The sequence below is a fragment of the Phasianus colchicus genome, chromosome 1 (assembly GCF_987193195.1).
Source record: "Phasianus colchicus chromosome 1, bPhaCol1.hap1.1, whole genome shotgun sequence".
NCBI lineage: Eukaryota > Metazoa > Chordata > Aves > Galliformes > Phasianidae > Phasianus > Phasianus colchicus.
Genome location: NC_143436.1, coordinates 75,424,816 through 75,446,981, shown reverse-complemented (window position 1 = coordinate 75,446,981; position 22,166 = coordinate 75,424,816). Strand labels below are relative to the sequence as shown.

Genomic DNA, 22,166 nt, shown 5'->3' with positions numbered 1-22,166 from the left:
GCTGCATTACTTCAAAAATGCACTTGAATGAACTCAAGTAGTATGATAATGAACTAAGTCAGAGAGCAATCAGCTGTAGAATTGAAGGGAGTTAATAATAGGAACACTTACAAATGAAGACTTGTTTGGGCTAATTTTTACAGAAAAGAATATAAAAGCCTTGTGATGAGTTAAATGACATTTAGAAAATGGAAGAGGGAGAGACTGATCAAAGTATTAGTTTTTATTAGTTTTAAAGTATTAGTTGTTCATAGCAGTAAAGCTTTAGAATCAGGTCTCAGGAAAGAAATGAGAATTTGCTTTAAACTGTTTCATACAAAGGATATGTGACATATGGAGCCTAAAGAGTAACTAAAGCAAGAATGTTTTAAAAAGAGGAAAAGAAAGCGAAATGCATAAGAAAATTTCCAACTAGATAATCTTCAAAAGGAATATAATTCCTTCATATTTATTAATTCACTTATCAAGAGTAGCCAACAACTATCTGGGGCCTGAAGATAGACTGTAATGAACATTATTTGTTTCTCTTCCCCTCTTCCTTGTAGTTTGTGGGACTTTGTTTCATTACAAATGCTAAATTTTGCCTTCCCAGAGCACCAAGAAGAGCTAATCAAATCTAAATGACTATGGACTCAATATGAAATTTCATCTTTGTTCCTTTCATTCCCTCCAGCTTTAACTGAAAGTTTTATGATCACAAAGATTTTATTTTCGTACAAAATGGACATTGTGTTTCTTTTTAAATCTCCAGAAAAACTCCCTGCCTTGAAAGTGTTCTCCTGGCATAGTCTGTGTAGAATAAGACATTGGCAGGAATGCCATAGGACTGTTCTTATCTTGCTGTACTTGAGTTCCTTGAATAAATTCTTTGATATAATGGATTTTTGCCTACTAGATATAACAGATAATGTCTCTACATTACATATTGAGCTGAAGTGTTGTAATTCCTTGATTGTTGTACATTAAGTGCTAACTAGTAAAATAATGCTCTAGGACAAGAGTTCTAGGCTCTAAGGTGAAAGAACTAAACTAAATGAAGATAAAAGCGGTAAGGAGGCCAAAAATCACAGCTTCTCATCTGAACCCATTCAGTCCTTAGGAGAAAGCCTCAAAATGGCTGAATTGATACAGATGTACAGATTTCCCTCAACTAACACAAAACACCTTACCACAGATTAGCAGAATGGAAATTTGCCTACAGTTTGTACTTTTCTTATAATTTTCTTTAGTTATAAACAAACAAAAGAAAGTTAAAAGGTCACTGTGTTTATACTGTGATTAAACTCTTATCCACCTCAACTGACATGTAGTAAAAAGGCAGTGAAATTACAACATACAACATAGAGGAATTGCATTTGTATTTTAAGGCGTTTATTTCATTACAGTCTAGATAAACTAGATACTTTTCTTGCAATATTATTTTCTTTCTTCCACATAGCTATGGGCCATCAGAACCATCAAAGAAGATGACTCCAAGTTTCACAGCACAGACTCAAGCTTTCCCAAACTTAAGGAAAATAAAAGATTTTGAAAAGATGCAGAGGATAAGAAGGCTTTATCTCCTTGTTCAAATATTTCCATATGCTTTCTTCCTTGCTTTTGATAGAGATGGAAAGACACGGAAAGGTCTCTTCAACATTCTCTCTTAACTTACACCATGATAAATCTGAAGAAGCACAGCTTACGACAATAGTTATTTTAAGTCTAAAAAAGCAATTTGAATCAGAAGACACAGCACTGTTTATTAAGATTTCCTCAAGTGAATGGAATCTCATTAGGAACATTAACACCTCAGCAATTCCCTACAGGATTTTCTCATTACAATTCATCAGTACTGACATTAGCTTAATACAATATTGAGCCAGCTCAGATACTATGCCAGATTATGATCTGTTGTACGTGACTCAGTCTATAGTCTGTATTTTCTGTATGACTGAAGGCAGAAACTAGCCTCTGAGCTTCAATTTTTATGAGTTGCATATTCAGATTTCTCCCCAGGCATACTAATTTAAAATGAGACTAGATAGTCTGCAATTTTATTTAATTTCTAGCAGTCCCCAAATGTCTCCTATCTTCACTAAATAACACGGACATAGCATTTTCTCTTTAAATTTAATCTCTTCACATGCAAATGACTTCAGTACTCCAGATATCCTGAATCTTTCAGTTTTGACCTTCCATGCTCCTCTCTGCTTTTCACTTCACTGTATTTTGATTGAAGGTTAAAATTGCAGACTGTGCTTCCCTGTGTATAGTAAAAAGAGAGAGAACTTCAATACATGGCTAGAAACTTCTGAGGCTTAATGTGTTTTCAACAAAAAGATGGAAGTTTAGGGGGGAGAAAATAGAAGCACGGAACAGAAAAGAGGTCTGTGTATGCCACTGCTTTTCCTAGAGGGCACAAAAATATTCCCTGAGTATGTGTGATCTTCCCAGCAGTGCAAGCCACAGGTAAGGTTACCTTAGCTTCCTTCACTGTTTGCATCTTTGTATTCCTACTGTCAATAAAGCCTGAGAACATTATCCACTCTGCATCCAGTTATCCAAAAATTTTCATTAGCCTCTTAACTTTAAAGAGATTTTCAATATCTTTATCTCCCAAAAGTCTCTAAAGATGAGATTGCTTTTTTCTGTACTTAAAGCAGGATCCCTTTCATATTTTCTATGAAAAGATTGAAATCATGTTAGGAAGATGTTGGTCCTTCACAGGTTTCAAGGAACACAGTCTCATGTTTTTGAGTACCTGTAATATTCAATATTGTTTTAACACAGATCTTCATCTCTGACTATGTACACAATATATTTGCTGGGTTATATCCACCACATGTTGCCATGGCCACCAAGTAGTCAGGTAGGAATATGAGAGAAGAATACATCTCTCTCCTTCTTCCCCACAACTTTGTTCTCATGACTGTTGAAGTTCAGTCTGCTCATTGCAATTCTGCTGGCAGCAAGGAGAACAAAGGCTGCTCACTCAGTACACCCTTCTAAGAAGAAGTGGATGGAGAGCGGGTGTTAAGATGACAGAAGTACAGACAGTTCAAGCTTGACCGTAGGCCCCTTCCTTAATAAGGAAAGTAGCTAACTAGGAGAACAGGAGATTGAACTGCTCCATGACATTAGTCAAAGAAAAAGAAAGGATGAAGTAATCAACTCTTGTACCAGAGCAAAGAAAGCGTGTGGTATGGAGAGAAAACAGAGAGGAATCACATCTCCAACCTGATGCATGTTACAATTGGAAAGATTAATGCAGTAGAAGGGCAATACAGGAGCAAAGCAGCAAAGAGACTAGCACAGACAGAATGGTATTTCAAAGGAAAAGTAAGGGTGTTCACCCATCTCTGAAGATCTAGGCTCACAGAAGAAACTCCACAAGTGAAGGAGCTCCAACCAGAGATCCTTCCACAGGGGCATTCAGCCCTTAAATGAGGTCTAAGAAAGGTGGAGCCAGGCTCCACCCCTTTTGGTCACAGAAGCTCCCAGAGCTGACAGGGTCCTTTCTCCAGGTACTCAATCAGTGGTTCAGGCCATGACTCAACAGTTATCATACAATGTGATTCTGGACTTTGCTCCTGGGGAAATGCAGCTGTGCATCTCTCCTTGTATAGGCTACACTGTGAGGTTATACTGTTATCCAAAGTAATCTTCCCTTATTCTCCTACTTCCTGAAGCACAAGAGCATTTGGCTTCATTTTAATAAGGATTTCTACTATGAAAATTAAAGTCTAGGACCATGCCTTTGCTAAATGAAAAATTAAAACTCTTTCAGTTGATTGTTGATGAACAAAGCATTGATGCCTGGGAGCATTATTGAACTGTCATGCCTGATCTTCATTGTCCTACTTTTTTAAGGTTTATTTTTCTTATTTCCTGAAGGCCCCTGATATCTTCTTCATGATCCAGGCATAGGCAGTTTTGCAGTGTTTTCTGGATCTTCTTCTTTCACTCCTCTTGCATCCCAATTACTTCTGACTTCACTAGAGTAAGGTTTGTTTCTCTCTACTACCCTTTCAATGAAGGACATGTCACATAGAAGCTCTTCTCATTTTGATCTGCTTACCCACTGAACTTTGGGGTAGAAAGGAAGCTGTGGCCTGAGGTGAGTTGAGAAGAACCAAGAGGAAGAGGCTAGTTCAGTGAGTAGAACCAACCACAGCCTACATCTCTTGAGAAGAAAACCTGAAAGCTCGCACTTTTTACATGGCCTTGGGCTTGCATGACCTCAGACAAGTTTCGTAACCTGTCTTAGCGTCAATGTCTGAGCTGTATAAAATCATAGCAAAAACAGGTGCTTGCCAAAGCCATTCTTATGTGTATTCTTATGGAAAAAGCTTCATTTTGCAGCACTGCCATGCCTACAGTATGACTGCCAACAGCATTTCCTTGCCTTCTGTTTGCTCTCACGCACACTGAATCTATTCTTGCAGTTTGATTTGTGCACCCAAATATGATATCTTGCCCGTCAGGGCAGTGAATACCTGATCATTCACAAAACATCACTCAAAACAGAGCGTAGCACTCCACCAGTGCCTCCGCAGCTCATATCTTACCTACAAGGCAGTTATCCAATGATGTAACTAACCCTCATGATGATCAGAATTCAGAAGGACACTTTCATGAAATGCATGAATATCTTCAGTAAGAATTTGTTTTCTTTTGTACAAGGAAAAAAAAAAACGCAGAGTACCTAGATTTACCCAAACAGATTTTACCCTCAGGACAGACTTATTTGTAAAAAATTTGTTGGAGAGTAATGCAATAATTTGAATGACCTTTTCTCTAAATGCACAATAGCTTTTTTGAAGATTCAGATGCAATGGAAAAAACAGTCTTTCAGGGCACATATTGTATTTGTAAGCTAGGAGCTGTTCTAGGAGAGTCTTCATTTCACGGTGTAAAGTTGGGTAACATTGTTGGAAGAGTTGTCTCACATACTAGACAAGCTGCCTTAGTTTCATCTTGGATGGAATTGTTTTCTTCAGAGTGTCTGGTATGATGCTATGTTTTTGGTTTTAGGACAAAAACAATATTGATAACACACTGATGTTTATAGCTGCTGCTAAGCAGTGTTGTTTATATATATATAATATTATATTCTTATCTTATATATATAATGCTACTACTACTACTACTAATAATATATTATTATATATTATCAATTAATATATAATTATTTATTTATTATATTTAATTAATAATATATATAAATATATAATTATATTTAATTAATAATAATTAAAAAATTATTTATTATTATTATTATTATTATTATTATTATTATTATTATTATTATTATTATTATATATTGTATATAATGATATACACAGCTAGAGCTACTAATACCACACCAACTATAGCTACTTTCATCTTTGTATATGACTGAAGAAGCTGCTGGGTAGTCCTTGTGAAAAGGCAATGCTTTAATAACACACATTCCACAGACAGATCTTTGAAGAATATGCCACCTGGTTGATTTGGATCTTTGGACTACAGACCATTTTAGGAGATATTGGACTGAATTAGGAGATGGATTTTGTTGGTTTTATTTCTCCAGTTCTGAGGAATTCACACCTCTCAACCCCAGCAGCTTTCACTGTCCCCTGTGTGCGGACGTTGTTAAGCCCTAGAGTGCTCCAAGCTTCACTGGCTTTGTCCCTGTGTCTGCAAGTATCAATTTCCTGGGCTGGATAATTTTATGGATGGCTAATATCTCTAGCAGTCAACAGAGAGATCAATAAGAAGACAAGTTTTTCTACCAAGGGGAAAATCTGCCAAGTGTACACTTTATGTCCTAGGGGCCTTACTTGAAACTTAAGTGTGCTTGGGGAATTATTGCCTTCTGAGAAATTGACAAATCCCAGCAAAGAAATCTATTTGCTACAATTATTCCTGTCAAATATAGCGGTTGTCTAATCTGGATACATTCGCTTCCTCTCTTGAATTTATATGATTCAACATACTAAAATGCCTTGCATGTGAATCCATGGTTTAAAAACAAACATCACGACTCAAATTTAAGTTTTGTTGAGAAACTAGCTGGTTTTGGTAGGATTGTCTAGGTGTCACTGAGATCAGAATTTGGCATGTAATCAGAAGCATTTAATCATTTACTCCTCAGGTGAGTCCTGCTTTTATAACAGTTGTGAAAATAAAAACAAATGTGCTGAATTAATTTAAGTGCTGTTGTGAAACAGTCATCAGAAATTGAGTCAGTAAAGGCACAATCTGAACCTGAGACACTGAGAAAGCTGAAGGCAAAGAAATGAATCCACCAAAGAACAACTAAACCTATCCAATTTGCTTTATGATGATTCAAATGGCAGCAAATTCTGAAAACTGAAAATTCCAGGGAAGACCACTCCCTATACTAACAGACGTGTAAAGGAGCTTTAGCTTCTGAGGGCAAAATTTAATTTTATGAAGCTTTTTTAAAAACAAACAAACAAATGAACTCATCTTCTACTGTTATTTTGCTATCTCTCTTAAAAAAAAAAAAAAAAATTACTAAGAAAAACAGTCTGTTGCAAATTACACTTATTACACAGAAGCAGCCAAACTCTGTAAGTACACAGACCTTCCAGGGTTTACTTTCAGCTGGGTCTTACAAATAAAGCAAGATCAAGATGCAGTGTTGAGCACTAGCACACACAACCTCTTTCATGTTGTTTTATTGACATGTAGATACCATGCAAAAGTACAGAGGGATGTGGTGCTAGCAGTACTCACTGTGTGTGAGTAGAAAGAGTGACTTTTTTAACACAGAGACTTGTAAAGTCTAAGACACATTCCTCTATATGAGGTGAATATTTGTAAGAGTTTTAGTTTGTGGAATTCTAAGATCCTCATAGTATTGGATTAACAATGCTTTCCTTGCTAAATGCTAAAACTTATGTTTATTTCAAATAAAGAAGTATCAGCTTTGTTTTTTAAAATCCTGCTTTCTGGTCCTTAGGACCAGCAGTTTCAAAAGACTAATAGTCCTTATTTGTACTGATATTTGTAATTATATATAATAATATATATATATAATATATAATGATATACACAGCTATAGTGTATATCATTAGTGTATAGTGTATACTAATACCACACCAACTATAGGAAATGCTTTAATAACACACATTCCACATCAAATGAAAGTTTATTTTACTTAATTTATTGAAAAAGAACTTTCTTTTGTCCAAAGACTTGAGGCACTTCTGCCGGTGTAAGGCTGTTGGCTTCCCTGTGCTATAAAAAGTGAACTGAAAGTAGAGGCAAGTGGATGGGATGCATGGAGGAGGGCATGGAGGAGGGCAGGAAGGGATCAACAGGGGCTCAGTAAGGCATCTGGACTATGAACTGATACTGCAGGTGTGAATGGTGGTGATGAGGTGGAGAATGAGCACACTGTAGAAGGCTACCAGCAAGATTACTGAATCCCTTATAGGAAAGTAAGTGGTCAGAAGTGTATGGAAAAATTTCAAGAGGGGCAATGAATTGGCTGATGAAAGAAAGAGCTATTGTAGTGGCAGTCCTATGTAACCTAAAGAGAGGGCAAGAATAGTGCAAGGAAGGCCAGAAAGAGGACAAAGAAACAGGATGCAGTGAACTTGTAGTGGAGTCACACATCAAACCCTACTTTTCCATTCATACACACATGTGCATGCATCATCCCTGTACATACACATATTCAGTTTATAAATATCTCTCATCTACTCTGCAAAAAAAAAACCTGACTTGAAAACTGGATGTAAGTCATAAAACAGGATACTCATAAGTGATACTATCAAAGCTGATGTACTGCTCTCTTCAGTTGTTTCATTTAGCAATCTGAACAAATTAAAGGGTAAAGCTGCCAATAAATAAAGAATAAATATAATAAATATATATATATACATATATAACATAATAAAAATTAAAAACATGAAATAATAGGATAGAAAGTGATTAGAAAAATGGGCAGGAAATAAGAGACTCAGAAAGAAAAGCCCAAGATAGTATACTAGGGAAAATAATTTCAAAGAATATATATTAAATGTTAGGGAATAAGTTGGTAAGGCATAGTACTGAAAATTAGCTAGCTATGCTTTAAATAATAAATTAGTGCTGGATTTATTACAGAAAGATTCTTTTTATATCAGAAGAGAGAAAGATAAGAGAGAAATAGTACAAAAATTTAACATAATTACAGAAGACAAGTGCAAATGCAGAGTGGTATCAGACAGATGAAAGAGATCTTATGCTTTTAGAATATCACCTTTAGTCTTGGGCATTCTAGTGCTGTGAAGATGTGGATAGAATTAAGTCAGAAAACTGTAATAGGTATCCTTAAAAAATTCTTTGAGAAATGAGTGGAGGAAATAATTTTGTACTTAGTACGGGAGCTCAAAACGAAGAACCAAATAGATTTTTTCTAGTGTTTACAACCCAAGAAAAAGCTCAGCACATGAAATGGCATGTTCCTTCTTAATACTGATATATTTGTTACCTAATCCAGAGCAGGGTAAAGTTTATCTTCTGCTAAAATGGTGTCACTGGACTATGTATTTGCTAATGCCTTGCATTTTGGTTTTGTGCATGCTGCTAACATGCTAACATGTAGACATGTTTCCACAATCCTCTGAAGTAGTTCTTAAACATTTTCACTGTGTCCTCGTTTCAAATGGGACGAAGTTGTTTTATTCAGAGTGTCTGCTGTGATGCTATACTTTGGGTCTAGGAGAAAATTTATAGTTTATAGAGAATGTTTATAGATGCTGCTTAGCAGTGTTTTACAGAGCCAAAGCCATACCAGTTTCTCATCTCGTACTAACTGGGAAGGAACGGAAGCAGGGCAGCTGACTTAAACTTGCCAGAGGAGAGTTTTGAAGGGGGTAGGAGTTTGTCTTTCTTCTGCTGCTCAGGGAGTGAGCTGGGTATCGGTTGGTAGGGGGTGAGCAATTGCTTGTGCACCGCTTGTTATATACATTTATGTGTATGTATATATGTATATGTATATATAGTCATAACTATTATCTTTTGCTTTTCTCTAATTAGTTTTTTTTATATTAGTTAAATCTCAACCCATGAGTTCTACTTTGTTCTTTTTCCCAATTCTTTCCCCTGTCCCACTGGGAAGAGTGACAAACAACTGTGTGGTGCTTAGCCACCTGCTGGGTTAAACCACAACAATCATTTTTGGCGCACAGCATGGGGCACAAAGGATTGAGATAACAGCAGACCTGACCAAAGACCTGACGTTAACAGAAGATCTTTAAGAGTCTGCTTCTGAAACTGTATTGCAGCACCTTGTGTGCTGCTTATTTTCCCTGCTGCACTGTTTGTCATTACTGGGGATTAGATTAAGGTTTTTATTTTGCTGTGTTGTGTGACCTTGACTTATATCATGATAAAATTGGCAGCCGAGAAACTGCTGTTCTGTGTGTATTCATCACTGCAGTCATCTTTGGGTTTTGGAAGCCATATTGTTTATACTATTAGTGTTATCAGTCCCTCAGCCTCTCTTTCACTTTTCCTTCTTTCCCTAGAGCTCAAGAGCTAGTTACAATAGCTCTTGAGAAATCTGAATATCTATGGAATGTTCAAACCAGCATGAGTCATCAGTATGTTGCTGGTTATGTTTAAGATTAAACAATTATTTAAGAATAAAATCCCGACATCTGCCCCAAGGCAGGATAGTTGTGAGTGGCAGGGAGTATAGGATGGTATGGGCAGGTGCCTAGAACAGTGGGCCCCCGTACCAGTTTGGACCTTCACCTCTGAACAACAGCAGAACCCTGAAAAACTAGTAGAATATTTGGAAAAGATCTGCTGGCGATCCTAAAGAGGCACAAATCACTGCAGCGTGCTGGGGCATGTCCTGTGCCAACTGAGCCTTTTGGTTGCTCCAGCTCCTGTAATGAGCCCTCCGGTTGCTCTAACTCCAGCAATGAACCTTGCGATTTCTCTGCCTCTTGCGACGACTCTGCAGTTTCTCCAACTCCTGCAACAAACTTTTTGTCTGCTCCAGCCCTCATGATGGTCCCTGTGGCTACTCCAACCCCTGTGACAGATTCTGCAGTTGCTTTGACTTTTTTTGACAGACCCTGCAGCTACTCCAACCCTACTGAAAGGCCCTGCAGGTACCACGATCCTAACAACCAGTCTTGTAGTCACTCCAGGCCCCCTGACAAACCCCACAGTTAACTGAGGAACAAAATAGTGCCAATATCAGTTACCCCTATAAGCAAGAAGAAAAATGTCTACAAAAGTCAGAATATTTAGCAAAGAGAGAAGTTCATAAGTACAGAGAAAAAAAAATGGAGTGTGACCATCACAGAAGCAAAAGGAAGAAGAAGGAACAGAAACCATCTGACTCCTATCAATAAGTGAACTGTGAGATTTGCAAAAAAGATTACAGCTACCAGCCAGGTGAGCATATTGCCACCTGGCTGCTTAGGTTCTGGGATGGTGGAACCAGTATCCTGAACTTAGCAGGCAGTGAAGCCAAGAAGCTGAGATCTGTTTCTAGGCACTGACAAAGCAATTGAAAAAAGAATACAATCTCTCACCCCTTGGCAGCAACTCTTGTCAGCCCTGAAGGAAGGATATCCCTTCAAGGAAGACCTGGTACTTAACCCAGGCACCATGGAGAAAGGTATCCAGTACTCGAGGGAACTCTCTGTGGTAAAGACGTTGTATGGAATTAACTTGGACAATAATACCAGTTCCCAAGACGCAGATGACATGGTATGTATGTGACATATGTGGCAGAGAGTTGTATGGAATGCACCATCATCATATGCCAGTACCCTGGCAGGAAAGAACTGGAAAGATGAGGAAAAACCAATAATAGATGAGCTCTGGGGAGAAAGACCTGGGAGTCATGGTGGACAACAGGTCAGCCATGAGCCCTGAAGGCCGATGGGATCCTGGGCTGCATTAAAAGGAGTGTGGCCAGCAGGTCAAGGGAATTGATTCTCTCCCTTTATCCTGGTCAGGCCTCACCTGTATCCAGTTCTGAGCTCCTTGGTACAAAAAAGACATGAATCTTCTGGAAAGAGGAGAGCCACAAAGATTATAAAGTGCCCAGAGCATCTTCCCTATGAGGAAAGGCTGGGTGGCCTGGGTCTGTTCAGCCTTGAGAAATGAAGATAAGAGGATCTTATTAAGGTTTACAAATATCTTAAGTGTGGGAGACAAAGGGACATGGCCAACTATTTGGTCTGTGGGGATAGGACAAGTGGAAATGACCATAAACTGGAAGTTCCACAGCAATATGCAAAAGAACTTTATGGTGAGGATGACAGAGCACTGGAATGGGTTGCCCAGAGAGGTTATGGAGTCTCCTTCTCTGGAGGTATTCAAGGCTTGTCTGGCTGCCTACCTGTGCAACCTGGTCTAGGGAGCCGGCTTTGACAGGGGGACTGGACTCCATGATCTCTAGAGGTCCCTTCCAAACCCAACAATTCTGTGATTCCGTGATTCCCCTCTACTCTGCCTTGGTGAGGCCACATTTAGAATACTGTGTCCAGTTCTGGGCTTCTCAGTCCAAAAAAGACAGAGATCTCCTAGAAGGAGTCCAGCAGAGGCTACAAAGATGATAAAGGGTCTGGAGCATTTCTTACATGACGAAAGGCTCAGTAACCTTGATCTGCTCATCCTGGGGAAAAGAAGGCTGAGGGGAGATCTGATTGATGTTTATAAATATCTAAAGGGAGGTGGGAGGCAAATGGATACGGCCAGGCTTCTCTTGGTGGTGCATAGTGATAGGATAAGGAGTAAAGGCCCAGAACCTAAATGTATGAAGTTCCATACAAACATGCAGAAGAACTTCTTTATGTTAAGGGTGATGGAGTACTGGAACAGGTTGCTCAGGGAGGTTGTGAATTCTTCTTCTACAGAGATATTCAAGACCTGTCTGAATGCCTACCTGTGCAACCTATTGTATTCCTCTAGCAGGAAGGATGGGTTCAACTATCTCTTGAGGTCCTTTTCAATCTTTGCAATTCTGTGATTCTGTGATTCACAACATCTCTAGGCAGCCCGTGCTTCAGTGCTCTGTGAGTAAAAAATGTCCTCCTGATATCTTCTTTAAGAAATTCCTCTTTTAATTAAAAAGCATTCCCCTTTATGCTATCACTATCAAACTGTATAAAGTGTTTATAAGCTCACCTTAAGTACTGGAAGGCTGCAGTGAGGTCTCCCCAGAGCCTTCTCCAGACAGAATAAGCCGAGCTGCCCCTGCCTTTCTTCATAGGAGGTGCTGCAGCCCTTTGATCACTTTGTGGCCTTCTTGCAGACATACTCCATTCTTCTAAATCTTTCTTGTGCTGGGGCACCCAGGCCTGAATGCAGTACTCCAGCTGGGACCTCATGAGGGCAGAGAATAGATGAGCAGTCCCTCTCCCTGCTGGCCATTCCTCTTTTGATGCAGCCCATGATACTGTTAGCTTTCTGGGTTTCAAGGGCACACTGCTGGCTCTCATCCAGCTTTTTATCCACTAAGGTCACAGAATCACAGAATCACAGAATTGCCAGGGTTGGAAGGGACCTCAAGGATCATGAATCTCCAACCCCCCTGCCACATGCAGGGCCACCACCATTCCACCTAATGCTAGACCAGACTGCCCAGGGCCCCATCCAATCTGGCCTTGAACACCTCCAGGGACGGGGCATCCACAACCTCCCTGGGCAGCCTGTTCCAGTACCTCACCACTCTCTCCGTAAAGAATTTCCCCCTGACATCCAACCTATATCTCCCTTCCCTCAGCTTAAAACCATTTCCCCTTGTCCTGCTGTCACTCACCCTTTCAAAGAGTTGATTCCCCTCCTCTTTGTAGGCTCCCTTTAGGTACTGAAAGGCTGCAATGAGGTCACCCCGCAGCCTTCTTTTCTCCAGGCTGAACAAGCCCAGCTCTTTCAGCCTGTCCTCATAGGGGACAATATAGGACATATAGGTCCCCAAGTCCTTCTTTGTAGAGCTGCTCTCAAGGAGTTTTTCTCCCAGTCTGTGCTTGTATCTGGGATTACTTCAACCTAAGCACTACACCTTGCATTTTGCCTTGTTAAATCTCATCAAGTTCACCTGGGCCCACAATGAGAAATTATCCTTGTTCACCTCCTGGCTGAGGAAAAAGCTGTAGGAGAGGATGCTTAGAACTTGTCTCTAACCACAAAGTTATTCAGAAGCAGCTATTGGGTTTAAATTTCACACTCACAACCTGAATTCACTTCTGAAGGTAGACAAGCCTTTAAACATTCATGTATAGTACAATATACTTTTCCTTCTGTAACTCACTGGCTTGATGTCAGCTAGCTCTGAAAATACTAACTTAGACTTCTGGCAAATAGAAATGAAGAAATAAATATATCTGAGTTAATTAGATTAAGAGTTTCTTACATGTTAACTCAGGTAACGTAAGATAAAACATGGAATAAGTACAGTAGAGAGAAAACCCAAATAAAGGAATTCAGTGCTGGAGGATGTGAGAGAGCAACTGAAAAGTAGCACTTGAGTTCCACAGTGGGTAACACACACAGCTGAAGCACAGAAAATGTTGGAGGAGCGCTATAAATCTTAAAAGAAAGAAGCAATCCTCCAGGAATGTTCTCATTGCCTTTGGTACAGGCATGTAACAGATGACAAAAATGGGACTTGTTCAATGCAATCTGTATATTTACATGGCTAGATGAGCGGTGACTCACTCAAAAATACAGACAGTGTAACATGGAGTCATGCACTCTGTTTTTCTGACGCTGCTTGTTGGAAATATGGAACTGCCATCCTTTTCATGTGTATTTAAATCTAACCAACAGGTTACTTTCCTGAGCTTCACATGACGGCCAGTGAATTTAGTTACAGTAAATACAGACACATGATCTGTTCCAAAACAATTCTGCTTCCTTTTACACATATCTTCAACATCTATTTTCACAGAGAAAAATTTCAAATACAAACCTAAAAGTCAGACTGGGCAAGACCTATGTATATGTGTGTGTGTGTATGAAGAAGTAGAGAAGAGAGAGGAAGAGAAAGATGAGAGAGAGAAGACTATATGATCTTGTTCTGAGCTTTCTATATGATTGTTGTCCTAAAAGGACAGGAGCTTTAAGACTGCTGTACTGAGTTTGCTCACGCAGTGACATGCTTGTATCACACAACCACTGAATTGGATGGATTGTGCTCTTTTGTTCCCAGCACTGGAAGACAGATGCAGAATCACCCAGATGTTCCCACCTTTGCAGAAATATTTTGCTGGCTGTGCCGTGATTACAAAGGAGTTCAGGTGAATACAAACACTCCATGTTCCTCACATTGAACACAGACGATTTACTCGTGCTTTGAACACTTTCCTATAACCACCTAGCACTAATTGTGCCTGTCAATCCCTTTCTCTTCTCCCAGCCAGATGGCAAATTGAATTACTGTTTGCTTTCTAGTAGATCAATGGTTAAACAGGGAGGAAGTATGCAGAGGAATGCTAGGGCTTTAGCCTAACCTGCACTGGTGGCAGTTTGTTTCCTGTGACTTCAACACTATTGTTTTTTTTTGTTGGTTTGGTTTCTTGTTGTTTGTTTGTTGTTGTTCAGGAATTGATCCCTGGAAAAAACTGGAAAGAGATCTATGAGCTTTCATGTGACTAGTGCTATGTAAAATAAGGAAGGGTGGTGGATGACCCACTTTATCACTGCTGGGAGAAGCACTCAATAACAGCAGTTTGTGCAGGCAGGACAAAGTGCTGTAACTTGCTTGCAGATTCACAACCAAGGGAAGTACTCTTCATGTCTGCCAGTATGGGGGTAAACAATTGTCTGAGAGCTAAAACTAGTGTCCCTATAGAGAAATTTCCAGAGATGTCTACAGCATCCATTGAGACTGAACTGGTAAGAAACGAGTCTTCAGTTCAGACAGTTGGTAGCATTGAGTGCCTTGAACCTTCTCTTGGAGATAAGGTAAGTACTAACACATGATACACTCACAGGGACGATCTTTTACAACAAGGAGCTGGGTTGCAAGAAGCAGTTTAAAGGCTTTGTAGTGTTAGAGGTGCCAATGGAGAGAGAGATAGGTTGTTTAATAGTCATATTCCAGAAGTGAACAACACTAAGAGAAAGACACCTTGATCCCTGGTGATCCACAAAAGCAAGTCCCAGGCAAATAGTAGGACCCGAGGAAATGGCCAGAAGTTGTACCAAAGGAGGTTTAGGTTGGACATTAGGAGAAACTTTTTCTCTCAGAGGGTGGTCAGGCACTGGAATGGCCTGCCCAGGGAGGTGGTGCAGTTGCCGTCCCTGGCAGTGTTCAAGAGGCGCCTGGATGAGGAGCTACGAGATATGGTTTAGTAGCTTGTGGTACTTGTAGCTTGGAAAGGTGGTTGGACTAGATGATCTTGCAGGTTGTTTCCAACCTTGTGATTCTATGATTCTATGATTCTAAGTCTGCAGTTGAGTTCACACTCTAGCTTTACTCTCAAAGCCAGGTATGCTTATACAGCTATAGGCAGCCATGGCCAAGATCTGCAAGAAAAAGCCAGACCAGCAGCCTGCATATAGTGGGTGACTCCCTTTTATTGATATTCCTTTCTGCTGGATTGACAGGGTGTCCTGAGAGATATGCTGCCTCCTGGAATCTGAGATCCAGGATATTGCTAAAAGCATGCCACAGCTTGTCAAGAGCATGGACTATTATCCCCTGTTGCCCTTCCACATGTACATGAGTGACACTGGAAGCCAGAAAATGGGCAGAATCAAAGAAAACTATAGAGCCTTGGGAGCACAAGTGAAAAACACTGGTGCCCAAGTTACCTTCTCAGTTTTGCCAGTTGGAGGAAAGAGGGAAACCAGAAATAGTTATATAGTTCATATCAGTTCCTGGGTACATGGCTGGTGTTGGTATGAGGGTATCACAGTGGGACTTCCAAAGAAGATTATAACCTGTTAGGGAGGAATGAGTCCATATGTCTAGAAGAGACAGGGCAATGTTCAGCAGCAGGCGGACTAACCTAATGAGGCAGGCTTTAAACTAAAGGACTCAAGAAGTGGAGTTAAAAATGGCGATGCTGTTGCTATGCTTATGACTGGGGAATAAGCCAGACCAAACAGAACAGTAACAAGTGTTTCTTAGTTGCCTCCCATTACATGACCCAGAATGCCAGCCACCTCAAGGGTGTGTATAGCTATGGCGGATCCTTTTGAATCCCTCGGGATGTATTATGAAAGGGTGGAGAGCTCATGGGTGAAAACTAAGGGGCAGGCAAATGTGGGTGACACCACTGTGAATGTTTACTAAGGTTGCCTGATCAGGAAGAGGAAGTTGATGAGACCTACAGACAGTTGAAAGCAGTCTCACAATCATAGACAGTGTTTCTCCTGGGTGACTTTTCTAGCATTTGCTGGAAATGCAATATTGCATATTCTAGCATTTGCTGGAAATGCAATATTGCAGGGTATACACACAGTCCAGGAGGGACCTGCAATATGTGGAAAATAACTTTCTGAGAGATGTTGTGGACGAGCCAATCAAGAGAGGTCAGCTGCTGGACGTTGTTCTTACAAAAAAGGAAGGGCTGGTCGGGGGTGTCAGGGCTGGGGACAGCCTTGACTGCAGCAACCATGAGACAGTGGAGTTTGTAGTATTCAAGGACAAAACAAGGCAAAAAGTAGGATTGCCACCATGGACTTCAGGAGAATCAACTTTGACTTCTTCAGGGACCCACTTGGAGGTCAAGTTAGAGCACTGCAAAATAAGGGGTCCCAGGAAAGATATTTTACTTTCAAGCACTATTTCTCCCAAGCTCATTATCGGTGCATCCCTAAGAGCAAGAAATCAGGCAAAGGTAGCAGAACATTTGCATGAATCAAGACCTCATGAAAAAAGTAGAAGAGTTTACGGAATGTGGGAAAAGAGTATGGTAACTCGGAAAGAATATAGGAATGCTGTCAGGGGCTGCAGGGAAGAAGTGAGGAAGGCTAAGGCCCACTTGGAATTAAACTGGCAAGGACAAGAAGAAAGGCTTCTTTAAGTATGTCTCCATAAAAAGGAAGTCTAGGGAAAATGTGGGTTTGTTGCTTAATGAGGTGGATGCTCTGATAATAAAGGATGCTGAGAAGGCGGAGATGCTGAATGCCTTCTTTGCTTCAGTCTTTACTGCTAAGACTGCCCCTTGGGTATCCAAGACCCTAGAGATACGAGAGAGAGTCTGGGAAAGGAAGACTTCTACTTGGTTGAGGAGGATTTGGTCAGAAATTGTGTAGGCAAAATCAATGCCCACAGGGCCATGGGTCCGGATGGTTAGCACCCATGAGTGCTGAGGGATCTGCCAGAAGTAATTGTTGAATTGCTCTTTGTCATCTTTGAAAGATAGCCTCACTTTTCTCCCTACGTAGGTGATGGAACAGCTTATTCTGGATGTTATATTCAGGAAGTTGGAAAAAAAAGAAAGTTATCAGGAGTAGTCCACATGGATTCACCAAGGGGAAATCATGCTTGACCAATTTTGTAGTATTCTATGATGTCATCACTGACTGAGTAGATGAGAGGAGAACAGTGGGTATTGTCTATCGTGACTTTAGCAAGACTCTTGATGCTGTATCCCATAACATCCTCATAGTTAAAGAAGTGTGAGATAGATGAGCAGACAGTGAGGTGGATTGAGAACTGGCTGATTGACAGAGCTCAGAGTGTTGTGATCAGCAGCCCAGAGTGTAGTTGGAGATCTGTAATTAGCAGAACTCCACAGGAACTCCTGGGTGTGGTCTTGTTCAACATCTTCATTGGTGACATAGATGAAGGGACAGGGAACACCTGTTGCAAGTTTGTGAATGACATAAATCTGGGAGGAGCGGCTAACACACCAGAAGCCTGTGCTACCATTCTGTGGTACAATCTGAAACACAGGAAGTGTCATATGAACTTCTTTAAAGTAAAGAAAAATCTTCTTTACTTTGAGGATGGCAGGGCACTGCAACAAGCTGCCCAAAGAGATTGTGAAGTCTCCTTTTCTGGAGATATTAAAAACCCACCTGGACACTTTCCTGTGATACCTACTCTAGGGAACCTGCTTTAGCAGGAGAGGTAGACTTTAAGTTTTACAGAGGTCTCTTCCAATTCCTGTGATACCGTGATTCTGTGATTGCGTATATCCACACACCTATCATCACTCACAATATGCATTTTTTCTGTGCCTCTTACTTGCTTGCCCCTTGCACTTAGCTCCCATGCTGCTCATATGCTGCCATCTACATATGCATTACCACCTGCATTCTTAGACAACCTTCATCAAAGTAAGAGACAGATAACTGCGGACTGTCTACACCCTCATAAAATCCTTCCCAATCTTCATTGCTCTTCCCTTCCCCACCCCAAATTGTTGACATTCTCCCAGGTCCCACACCCAGCTCTATACTAGTTACCTGTACTTCATTTATTTTGAGCATGCTGTGTGCACAACTCACTTTTCAGACAGCTGTTCACTTCTACCACCTTCTCGTGTGTAATCCTTACAAATACACACAAACTGACAATTTCTCTTCTTGCTCACAGACCATCATTTCTCACCCCTTGTTACATGAGCTGTCATTCTCATTTAATCCCAATTCATGCCCTACGACTCCTAACTCCACTAACCTATCCACACACTTCACACTTCACTTTTTACATAAGTACAGCCATGTGGTCTATAAAGTCCTGCAGGTAGTTATCCCTTTATATCTTTAGTAATTTTTCTGCAAGCACATTTGTTCCATTCCCTCTTTCTGCTTCTTTTAGCTAGTGCCTATGACACTCATAAGTACTTTAGATGCATCTCGCTAAATAAAATATCACTCCTTTTAATTTGTATGTGTTCTCCTAATCCCACACTTTTGTTTGTTACTTTCCACTATTTTCCTCAGCTGCTTCTCCTGTTACATGTTGCCTGTTCTATCCTGACTACAGATAAGAGGCATCCTTTGTTTCTAATAGGCAAATAACTATTCACCTTTGAACTACTTCCTCAGTTTGTCTTCAAAGCAATACAAAACTAATATTCTTCTCTGTGCTCTCTTGTCCTTTACCTCCCTTTGCCCACACATCTTTACAGAAAACCCAGCTCTTAATATCATCCTTATACCCTTTTTATTCTTCTTTCTTCATTCTTCATTCTTTCCTCATTCTCATGCTTCATGAGAACTGCCACATCTTCATATTCACAGTTCTCCCTGTCCCTATAATTTTACTTATCTTGCATTTCCTCACAGTACCTTCGCACAGCTTTTTCCTTCATTCTGCCTCTGCTTCATAACCACTCACAACACGTCCACAGTACTCCAGCAGGCTTATAGCCTCTGAAATTTCTCTCAGCTCTTCATGCTTCTATCCAAATATATGACAGATGCTATGAAAGTAATGCCTCCTATTTTACTTTGTTGGCCTACTACATCAGAGGTGGATATGAAAGACAAGCCGTGTTCCAGACAGCCATGCAGATATTTATGAATGTGGTATGCGGGCTCTTTTTCATTGCTGGTGAAAATGCATAGTTAATAGAGGTGACTGTTGAAAAATAGTGTTTTGTAGCTGAGAATATGCTATATCAAACAGTGTAATTGTTCTCTTTGTTGCAATTTAATGGAAATAAACAGGAAGGTGTTACTTTCAGAGAAACCTATGTGCATTTTTCTTCCTCCTCCAGACATCCTTCCTGCACTGTGCTTTCACCATTCTCTCTAAACTCCCACTGCATACCCCTCCACACCCCTCCTACATCCTTGTAAGTCCCTTTCATATTATCACCCAATATCCAGTCTGCATCTTTCCCATCCCTCTCAAGTCATAGTTCCCTTTCTGAGCTCCTAAATTTTTCTCCATCCATGAAGATTCTCTCTGTCCAGTTGACTTGCAGTAGTTTCCCTCTTACACTGACTACCTTTGCATGGCTTACCTGCTCTAACTACCCAATATATAGCAGAGTACATTGTGGTTTATTTTCAGCACTTAATACTTTCCCTACAAACTCCTGAGGTATTTCTTTCTATGAATTATTTAATTAATTTTTCTCTGGAAAAAAAAAAAAAGAAAAAGAAACACTAAATATATTAGTTACCTCAAAATATACCATTTTCCTACACAAAGCACCCCTGTCCTGACCCCTCTGGTTTATCTTCTCCCCATAGTTTGAGTCCTCCATCTGCGATCATACCTTGCTTTCCTCCCTCTACCATGCTAACAGACTCAGCTTCTGGTACTGACGTGTATCTGAGAGTATAAGTCTTTATACTACGTGTTGTTGAAACCATGCTTAACTCTCATTCTCTACTGCTTTTGTCTATTTTTTTCACAAAGCAAGGTAGTTTAGTTATTTTCATTTTTCTGACATCTTAAGTGTTTTTGTACCACTCCTCTACTTTCGCACAGGCCACATATTTCAGTGCCTGAGAATGTCTTTCTTTTTTGTCTGGGTATTTTCCTGAGGGCACAGTGTTAAGTCAAACTTTACATACCATTTGCACTTCTCATGCAACAAATCACATGAGCCTAAGAGTTAAGAGTGCTTTTTGAAACACTACAGTTCATAACAATTGTCTGGACCACACAGCACACTTCTCTGTTTATTTAAAAAGGAAAGAAAAAGCACATGCCCACTCCCCTCTAAATAACTGGTTTTGAAATATAGGAATGAGGGAATGTGTGCATAGCAGCCCTTTTCATTCCAAAATATCCATCTCTCTGAATAATGCGTATTTATAGTTCAAGAGATAGGACCAGCACAGAGCTTTCTCGTTTATTTTAATAAAGGATTAAGAACTGATCAGAAAACTATCTAAACCATTCAAGGATTTTTTCCCCTCTTAGCTAATAACATTTGGTAATTCTATAAAGACTTGCCAGTAACTAATGCTTTAAGCTGCATTTCAGCTGCTTAGATGAGAAACAGCTTTCTATTTTGCTCTCTATATGTCTGTATTTATTTGTTGTGTGTTGCATTCCTAGAGGACGCTTAATGAACACTGAAAATTGTAGCGTAAGAATAGTCGCCCTGCCATCCTACACACAAAGTGAGTATATCTTTTTCACCTAACCACAGATGTACAGGGTATCCTTTGATCTCCAGTTCCTTCCAGAGAATTTAGTGTTGGGTTTGAGGGGAGGGGAGATTGATTCAAAGGTCATGAGTAGAGTTTTCAGTGTCTGACTCGCATGAAAAATAACAAAGCTCCAGTGAAGTTAAGTACCTGAGACAGGAGAGGTCTAGGAAGTAGGAATTTTGACTTTGCGTGTCATGGGCTCTAAGTTTCCCTTAGGGCAAGTCTGCTGTGTATTCTGAGGCTGGTTTCTGCAACCTCTACTCAAGATTTGCAACTCCTTTTGTTACATCTGAAGTTTCTGGTTTCCATCTTAAAATAAAACCAAGAGTCTCCTTTGTTTCTGCCTCTCAAATTAGATTCCTTTAGCACCTCATATTTTTCCTCCGCTGTTTTTTTACCAGGGATCTGAACAACAGTGTGCGGAGCAGGAGGAGAGAGAAATCTCAGAACTAAAGCAAGCTGTAGGACAATTAGAGGTGGGGGAAGGAGGAGGCACAATGGGAAACACATCAACATTTGGGACAGATCTACTTCTTGCAAGACACCCCTCCCAAACTACCATTATAATTCTTTAAAGAATCCCTCTCCCCCCTCCTCTCCCCGCCCTCTTAGGACCCTATTAGAAAACGTCAAATTTCCCTTACCGTGGTAGGAGTAACCATGGCATCCGTGTAAATGTTTCCAGAAAAGTCGACATGAAGAGAAAGGTAAATGTAAATATGTTCATTCAAAGTCCCAAAGTTGGTCTGCTTGGGTTGTGCAGAGTTGCTCTATGGGAGAGGAGCCTTTAACTCTGAGTCCCGTGAACATAATCTCCTCGATTATAACAAACCAGCTCAGCCAGATGGCTCTGCTCTGTAGATTAACCCTTTTATTGCCATGCTCTGCTTTCACTACCTATCGTTTATAAAAATTTTGCCTGGCTGGGGAATTTCAGAGAGCGACACATTTTTTTTTTTTTTTAAATAACATAATTGTGATAAAAGTGTTTTGTTTTGTTTTGTTTTTCTCTTATATGCTTTACAATACCCATAATGTGTCTATTTTTTATTTTATTTTATTTTATTTTTTCTTAATCCAACTGATGATTTCATTCCTTTTCCTGGCAAAATCTTTTCATATTATAAAGAAAATTCTTA

General features: G+C 40.0%; 1 protein-coding gene across 2 annotated transcripts in view; it reads right to left on the bottom strand.

Moving 5' to 3' along the window:
• The window catches only part of NTF3 (neurotrophin 3), a 62,793-nt gene extending 41,001 nt beyond the window's left edge, over positions 1–21,792 (bottom strand). For both annotated transcript variants that reach the window (XM_090134459.1, XM_031606223.2), the window contains exon 1: positions 21,672–21,792. Coding sequence is in view for 1 of the 2 variants with exons in the window: in XM_031606223.2 (XP_031462083.2) it covers positions 21,672–21,689 (18 nt within the window). In the remaining variant the exon portion in view is untranslated. The remainder of the gene's footprint in view (positions 1–21,671) is intronic.
• Between the last annotated feature and the right edge of the window lie 374 nt (positions 21,793–22,166).